Below are 9,231 nucleotides of genomic sequence, written 5' to 3' on the forward strand. Positions count from 1 at the left end.
TGGGCGACTACAGCAGTTTGCCGACAAGTTTATGAGAAGGGTGCGCCTTTAAACAATTGCATCATATTCATAGATGGCCGGCACGATATGCCGACTAAAGGCCCGGTCACACCTTACCGATATTTTAGACCGATATCGATACAAAAATATCGGTATAGTGCATAACAGCGGGGGCGGTCATACTAGAGCGATAATCGAGACGGTCATCGGGAGCCAAATCGGTCGAATGGCTTCTATAGCGATTTTTTTTTTGTATCGCCCGATAATTTTGTTTTTAGCCAATCAGATGATGGTACGTCATACCTGTCATCAACAGTGAATTTCTCCACTCCTCCTCTCCTCTCCTCCTCTGTGGCGCGATGGCTGACACAACATCAGACGTTGTTTTGGAAACACTGATTTTGAACGTTCAACTAAACACAGTTCTGTATGACAAGGGACACGCCGAATACAAAAACAAAATTAAACTAGAATTTAATTCGTCACTTTGACGAATTATAGGTGATCATTTTTATCATTTTACTGAAATTAATTTTTTTTAAACATGCACGTACTTTAACATACGATCGGAAAATGTTGATGTATGCCATCCTATTATATGCTTATAGTGCTGAGTTGTGCCTATATGCCATATACAATATGTACAGTATATACTGTATATCTATATACAGTGTAGCATAGGTGAAATTACGGGACACACATGTTCTAATTTTTTGGCATGATGACGTTATCAAACTAAACTTTAAGATGACAATTTCGAAAGATAATTAATTGAGCAAAAAAATATAAGATTTGGAAAAAAATTTGCCACGTAGAAGCGCTGTGCGCGCTCTTTGAATTGTGTATAACTTTGACGAAAAATATGAAAAAACTACTTTTTCACTTCAACTGGCCATATGTTAACGTCACAACATTCGATAGGCTTAATTTTTATATGAATTAATATCTACATTTTATCAGCTTTCATAATAAATTATAATCATCAAGGTAACCTTCAATTCTGAAGAGCTGTAAGATATTCAAATTTACTGCGAAGGTGAAATTACACGGCCTACGTTATTCAAGTTTTTACGCGTGATGACGTCATTAAAATGAAGATAGTGTCAACTCATGATAAAGATAATTAATTAAGCAAGCACATACTGAAAGTTGTGCGAAATTCGAGCACACATAACCAAGATGCGCTCTGTTGAATGTGATAATCTACACAAAAAGATAACAAATCCTAATTTTTAAATTCAAGTGGCCATTTGATGACGTCAAAACATTTTGTACGTAAAATGTGTACATGAATTCATATCTACAACTCAATGGCTTCCAGAATAAGTTAAAAAAATCGGGGGTCATCTTGCATTCTGAAGAATTATTTTCATTTTAAAAAAGACCTATTTTTCACCATTTTCAGAACTTTTGTAAAATTAATGTGCGCATTTTGTCATTTTTAACGTGCTCGTATAGCGTTATTTTAAGTCGGAACTGACTCAAATTTGGTGAATGTACTAAGGATGGTGAGTAGAATGAGATTTGTAAAAAAAATTCATGTTTTTTACGCTTTTTAAGTATCGCGCGCGCAAAAACGCATTTTTGCGCAGTAATTTTTTGAAACATGCAAATGGCCTAATTCATGCTCTAAATTGATCAAAACTTAATTTTGAGCGTTTTAAATTTTTAACGCGCGATATCACGTGCATGAACCTACGTGCGCGTGCGTTTTTATTTGCTAATATTTTTACCCTTGATCTGAAGTTTACGTGTAGTGAATTTCATTAATATGTGATAATGAATTATGGAGATATGATTGATAATGTGATTTCGCAAAATGGCGTATAAATGTCGTCACGGATGAGTGATCACGCTGGAAAGCTTATTAGGATTAAGTTATATTATTTAAAAGATATTCTGAAATTTTTGTAATCATTGACATTAAACTTTTTGAGATAATTGTTACACAAAATAGTGTACAGAAACAATAAAAAGAAAAAAAAAAATAATAAAGATTTTATACAATAACAATAGGTGATCATTTTATTCTAAATGATCACCTAAAAAAATGATATATGGAACGAGATTGGCGAGAGGGTTGGAATGACTGGTAAGTGATTAACTAACAGCTATTATTCCAGGCTAGGCGCGCGTCTGTAATTTCTTCTAGGTCTAGCCTAGTGATGTAGAGTAGACAGTAGTCTGCAGATGTCAGTCAGCACGCGCGCACGTGTACGACTACGGCGGGCAGTGAACCAATTATCATTTGGTGGACCAACTTGGCCTAACTAGTAAGCGTAGGCCACAGAATATGGTTTATGAAATGAAAAATAATAAAAATACTAGTAGTAATATTGCATAATAATCTTCACAATAGATTTTTATTAAATTTACAACATTAACAAATATATTATAATCCTCTCGAATAATTAATAGAATATCAATACTACTAGGCCTAGGCTAGGCCTAGTACTATAGTAATATTGCATAATAATCTTCACAATAGATTTTATTAAATTTACAACATTAACAAATATATTATTACTCTCGAATAATTAATAGAATATCAATACTAGGCCTAGGCTAGTACTATAGTAATATTGCATAATAACCTTCACAATAGATTTTATTCAACAACAACATTAACAAATATATTCAAGTTTACCAAAGCCATATCATTATTTAAAATATATTAAAATAATAAAATGATGTTTTTTCCCAACTCTGAAATGTAATTTAAAACTAAAATATATTACTATGATATGAAATTATTTTAAACATAACATATTTAAAGTGGAGCTACACTCAGACTTTCTCAGCTTATATTATGTTTAAGTATGTTTAATTGAAAGTGATTACATACAAAAAACAGGAAAGATATGGCAATATTTTCCAAAAACTAATTTCTAAAAAATCGGTCAGAAAATAGTGTTTTTTACTACATTACACTTTTTCAGTAACTTAGGGGTTATTAGTTTACAATACGTCGCAAAACGCGTTACACTTAGCGACTGACGCGTTTTAGTCGCCGGTGAACGCGTTATTGAAATGTCTCCCCTTTGGTAAATTATGTGTTGGAAAATGGCGAATCAATTTTATACCAAGGAGTTGTAAAATAATTTGTACAACTCCCTGTTTATACACACAATTAATACGATTTGTTTAGGCCAGCCCAAGTAATATTTCCGATAAAAATGTCAGCATAATTTACATGTAACATCATGATTTGCACTGTACAACAACAGCATAATAATCTTAATCAAATTGCTTATTAATTTTAAGCTAGGCCTAGCTAAATCGTCTGCTCAGCCTAGCTAGGTCTAGGTAGGACTGTAGTCATGGGTTCGAAAATGCTTGGTCGTTTCGTCCCATTTATCGTTCCTGGGTTTTCTCGCACATTAAGAATTGTGAAACACAAAACTCTCTTCAAAACAAGACTGGTATTGCTCAGAATAGTAAAGAATAGTAACGGATGTGGAAGCTTATGTCTGACTGAAAAGCAACTATTCAGGCGCCCTATCATGGCCCATGGGTAGGCCGAGATTGGGGGGTATTCGAGATTGGGTGCCATAACAAACTTCACTGCTGTAAGGCAGCCAGCTAGAGGCCAAGCAGCATCGTTACATACCTAGACTCTAGTAGGCCTAGGCCTAGCTTTATTGAATATATAGCCACGTCTTTCTCAAATCTCGTTAAATTTGACATTTTAGTAATAATCTCATAATCACTTATTACACTGTGAAACATGATAGGGTCACATCCAGAATGTTTTAATATACTTTTCGCCCGTCAAAAATAACATCGCAAAAATAACATCGCGACAATAACAGATCGCCAGCTGCAGTGTGAAAAATGTCGTGAGAAATGTCACGTGATCATACTCCCTAGCAAAGTAAAAAACCCAATTGGACCCAACGGGGGAAAGTGTCTATTTACGCGAAATTGCGCAATGTATACGCAATAACAATACCAGAAATAAAAAGATCTGGAAAAATTACATATAAAAACATTTTACATTTTTTTTTTAGTGAAGAAATAAATTTTTTAGAAATATTCAAATATACCCCCCTTTTGCATGTAAAAGAATAGGAAATTACAAGGTATCCCCCCAAAACGCAAAAAGGCGTGATTTTCAAGAAAATCATACTCATTGAAAAAAATTTCAAAAAAATATGAAGTATGAGAGATGATATTTTTAAAGAATAGTTGAAATGTATGAAAAATAGCAATTTTCTGGGTGGAGCTCCACTTTAATGACAAAAAACTTTTTTACAACCGTCCCACAATGTTACAGCAAACAAACCATTTTTTGTTAGGCATTATTATAACATTATTAATTAATAATATTGAATGTTTCTCATTTTATCTACTTTTATTTCATTATGAATAATTAAACTGCTTTGCCAAAACAAGCATCCCTTTGCCATGGCACTTCACCCGCTGGTGACATAAAGTACTCTTTGAATGTGTGCCTGACTGCTATTGCGTCATTTGAGGCATGATTTCCTGTTAAACGCAGGTTCTGTATGACTTTATGATGTGCAGACCTTTGAGCATCTACTTGTGCATTGATATCACCCGTCTTCTGTAAAAAATTGTGCAGTACACATGTAGCCTTGATTATTTTGTCCACATTGTGTTGCTGTAATTGCATCCGCCTTTGGTAGACACGCCACCTTGCTGCCAAAATGCCAAATGCATTTTCCACTATCCTCCGGGCTCTAGAAAGTCTGTAGTTGTATATTCGTTTGCTGTCATCAAGTTCACTGCCAGGATAAGGTCTCATAATATTTGATTTCAGTGGAAATGCCTCATCCCCAACAATGACATAGGGAACTTTACCAAGCTCTGGTGCATTTGGCAATGCTTTATCAGCTGGAAAAGCCAATTGATGGGCTTGTATCGCTTTGCCCATTGCACTTTTTGCAAATATTCCAGCGTCACTTTGGGAACCATATGCTCCAACATCAATCAGTATGAAACGGTACATGGCATCTACCAGAGCCATCAGTACTACAGAAAAAGTACCTTTGTAATTGAAGAAGGTTGATCCTGTATTTGGTGGGGCTTGAATAACAACATGTTTCCCATCTATTGCCCCAACACAGTTTGGGAACTGCCACCTTGTTTCGAATGCAGCTGCTACTTCTTTCCATTCATTTTCTGTTGGAACAGGCATATATTGAGGGTGCATGCATTGCCAAATAGCATCACACACCTCAGGCACAATGTTGACAATGGTTGATTTTCCGACTCTGTAACTAAAAGAAATAGTTTTGTACGAGTCTCCAGTAGCCAAGTATCTGTAAAAAAAAAGATAAATGGTTTTAATTTATTACTTGACTTTAAAATGTAATATGCAGTATGCAATGTGTTGACAGTTGATTTGTATAACGTTTCAACACAAAAAAAAATAGATAAATAATGTTTATTGTAACTATTAATTAGTTGTACTACAGTAGCTGTTTACATGATATTTATATTTTCAATGTTTATTTTAAAACTACACTTTTTTTTATATTTAAAGGAGACTTGGCACGCAAGAAATGGGCCAACATCAGGGATGCTTACAGCAGCAGTAAACGAAAAGCTGCATCTAAAAGTGGAGATGCCAAAAAGTACATAAAGAAGTACAAATTCGAAGACATCTTGTCCTTTTTAAAACCATTTATCCAACACAGAGAGTAAGTAAAATCTAATAATAATAATTAATTCAATTCTGTATAAATAGTAAACAACATAATATATTTACTAAACAAATGAACATTTTGCCTGTGGTTCAAATGTATATATCACATCAAAGGTAATATAAGTCTGTAGACCATTAACAATTGTTTTTCATTTCAGGACTTCAAGTAACCTCAATAGTCCGAGTGAACAATTAAGTAAAAGCAATATTATTATTAGTGATGAGGACATTCCAGACTTGCCACACACATCAACACAAAAACCCACACCAAAAAAAAGAAAGTTACCAGATGACAGTGACAGTGTTGACATTGACAAATCAATTTTGAAGTATCTGGAAGATCAGAAAGAAAACAAGAAGGACGACATTCATTGTTTTTTTTTGTCAATGGCTGAAATTTTAAGAAAACTGCCTGAAAGGGCCAGGGCTGACATCCGATTTAAAATTCACAAATTGGTTCATGAGGCTGAGATAGAGTATTTGTTTTAGGTTTTGAATTTTATTGTTAAATTTTACTTTATTTTAAATTAACTTGTATTTTTCCGGGATGACACAATATCTTTAAAATTGCAGTATTTTAAATATTTTAATTTAGCTGGCAATACTTCAAAGAAGGCAATTAAAATAACCGTTTTTTAATTTTGAATTAACCAGTGTTGAGTCTCCTTTGTTTGAGTATTTATTACTTAACTTTTATTTCATTTTTTAAAAAAAATAACAAAATAATCTCACAGCAATATTAATGCCGAAAATGTGGGGTTACTGATCAGTAGTAGTCTAGGCCTAGGTCTATAATAATTAGTTGTACAGTAACTCACCCTAGTCTTGTAGTAGTAGTACTACTATTAGGCCTACTGCTACTACTAGGCCTAGGCTGTTACTAAAGTAGGTACTACTGTACCCTAGACGCTAGAGAGGCCTGCTCTAGCTAGGGGCCTGTAGTACTAACTAATTATGATTAGTGCTCAATTAATTTATTATATTTAAGAATTATATACTTACCTAAGACATATTGCTAGCCTTTCCTTTGCACTTACACTCTTTCTAAAGAAGGTGTCTTCCTTTTGTATTTTACCTCGTACCAAGTCTAAAATAGTATAGAACTGTTGCTCTGACATTCTGAAGTATTCATAAAATTTGTCTTCATGAGAAGACAATTCTCTGAACAATGTATGGAATTCCCCATACATTGGCCTAGATTCATTGATTGGGTGTACCCACAATCTACGTCTTTTTTGTCGACGTTTTTGTCTTCTTAATAACAAATACCTCAGAAGTACTTCTTCGCTCTCGTCTGCCATCATGTAATTTTAACTTTAATTACGTACATACAACAACAACTTTTTCTAACCGTTGGGGGCGTCATCACAACGAAACGATTTCGGTTGAAGTGTGACCGCGATTGAGAACGATAAGTCACGACCGATATTTCACGTCCGATAGTTATCGGTTAGGTGTGACCGGGCCTTAAAACATCACTGAGTGTGTTTTGTGAGTTCCGATGGTATGATTTGTAATCTATATGGTCCCATGGAGGGACGACGCCATTACTGTGCTCTCCTGAGGGAAAGTTGCGCCATGGAATATTTTCAGAGGGCACCAGCTGATAGATGGGTTGCCATATTGTATTTATGGTGACCCAGCATGTCCCATATGGGATTATATCACATCGCCATACAAAGTAGCCCATTTATATGAGGAGCAGGAGCTTTTTAATAAAGGAATGTCATCTAGTCTGTAAGGTATTGTGTTGAGTGGCAATTTGGAAAAATAACATCCAACTTTGTTTTTCTAGATTTTAAGAAAAATCAAAAGCTATTTCTACAACCTATAGTACTATATTGACAAATTGCCATACATGTATGTATAGTTCGCAAACCAGCAACTACTTTAATATTCCACCTCCTACATTAAATGCATATTTAAATGAATGTATTAACTGCTGGTAATTTCAATTAACTATAATGGCAAATTGATTAGACCTCCATCAATATTGATATGAAACAATATTCAAAATTGAATATTCAAAAGTAATACTGTTGAACAATACATTTATGAAAGCTACATTAAAAAATGTGATTAATGATATAACAATATATATTTCTGAATATTACATATTTGAAAAACATATATACAAATCTTGTGAAATTAGTAGTAATGAACAAGTCATATGAGAACAATAATTAAACCAATAGATAGAATATGGGAAATTGTGAAAATGTTGATCACACAGAAAATGAAGATAACCTTAAACTGGTGTGAATCCAATGTGAAAGCTCAACATCAAAACATAACAGATAGTCCACACTATCTTCTGATGCATCCAATGAGGGTTGGGGAAGTGCTATGCATGGAGAAAAGATAGAAGGTCGATGTAAAGGCTTTCCACATCAATTATCTTGACCTGTTGGGTGCCTTTTTAGTTCTTAAGTCATTTAAAGAAAAATAAGAAACATGAATGTACTGCATTGTGCTACATTAATCATAAGGATGGCAAGAAGGCCAATTTAAATACCTTAGTTAGCATACCACATCTGGTTATGGTGTGCTTCATTAAAAATCAAACTATCTGTAGCTTACACACCAGGCGCTGGCAATACCACTGCTGATTTCTCGGGTAGAAATGTTAATGACCAATGTGAATGGTCTCTATAATCAGCAATTTTTCATCAATATGCTGTCAATTTTAGCAGGTGTAGATATAGACCTCTTTGTTAAATGCTAAATGTTCCAGGTATGTTGCCTGGCAAGGAGACCCTCAAGCTGAATATGTTAATGGATTTTCAATAAAATGGTCAACAGCAGTTGTTATAGTCCTTTGGTGGTCGACTCAAGCATGGTCCAATGTGTTCCTAGACTTGCTGGCAGAAACACCTGCCATACAACAAATCTTTTGCACCCATTGAAAAAAAAAATGGTACTAAGTGGCAGGGAAGTTATCCGAGAATTATTCAGTATGAACAGAATTTCAGCAATGGCTACCAACCTGCTCATTGGATCTTAGGACACACAAGAAATACACAGTCTATATTGAAAAGTGGAAGCACTTTTCAATACTACTGATGCACTTGCCACATCTACTGATACACTTGCTACATCAACTTTGGACGAGGCACCGAGTACATCAAGTGGGTGTACATCAATTCCAGTTCTTGCTGCACTTGCAACATCTACTGATGCACTTGCCACATTGACATCGGACGAGGCACCGAGTACATCAAGTGGGTATACATCAATACCAGTTCTTGCTGCACATGCCACATCTACTGATACACTTGCTACATCAACATCGGACGAGGCAACGAGTACAACAAGTGGGTGTACATCAATACCGGTTCTTGATGCACTTGCCACATCTACTGATACACTTGCTACATCAACATCGGACGAGGCACCGAGTACAACAAGTGGGTGTACATCAATACCAGTTCTTGCTGCACATGCCACATCTACTGATACACTTGCTACATCAACATCGGACGAGGCACCGAGTACAACAAGTGGGTGTACATCAATACCAGTTCTTGCTGCACATGCCACATCTACTGATACACTTGCTA

At 35.0% G+C, this 9,231-nt stretch overlaps 1 protein-coding gene across 1 annotated transcript; it reads left to right on the top strand.

Moving 5' to 3' along the window:
* Positions 1 to 2,054: 2,054 nt before the first annotated feature.
* Positions 2,055 to 6,160, top strand: LOC144843413 (uncharacterized). The gene is made up of 3 exons (XM_078700198.1): positions 2,055 to 2,092; positions 5,510 to 5,666; positions 5,830 to 6,160. Exons 1-3 carry the CDS (start codon positions 2,086 to 2,088, stop codon positions 6,158 to 6,160), a joined length of 495 nt encoding a protein of 164 aa, XP_078556324.1. The 5' UTR covers positions 2,055 to 2,085.
* The last annotated feature ends 3,071 nt before the right edge of the window (positions 6,161 to 9,231 follow it).

The sequence above is a fragment of the Antedon bifida genome, chromosome 5 (assembly GCF_963402885.1).
Source record: "Antedon bifida chromosome 5, ecAntBifi1.1, whole genome shotgun sequence".
Classification (NCBI taxonomy): domain Eukaryota; kingdom Metazoa; phylum Echinodermata; class Crinoidea; order Comatulida; family Antedonidae; genus Antedon; species Antedon bifida.

Coding starts and splice junctions, on each gene's coding strand:
- LOC144843413 (XM_078700198.1), top strand. Junction 5,667..5,829: donor CCATTTATCCAACACAGAGA/GTAAGTAAAATC, acceptor TTTTCATTTCAG/GACTTCAAGTAACCTCAATA.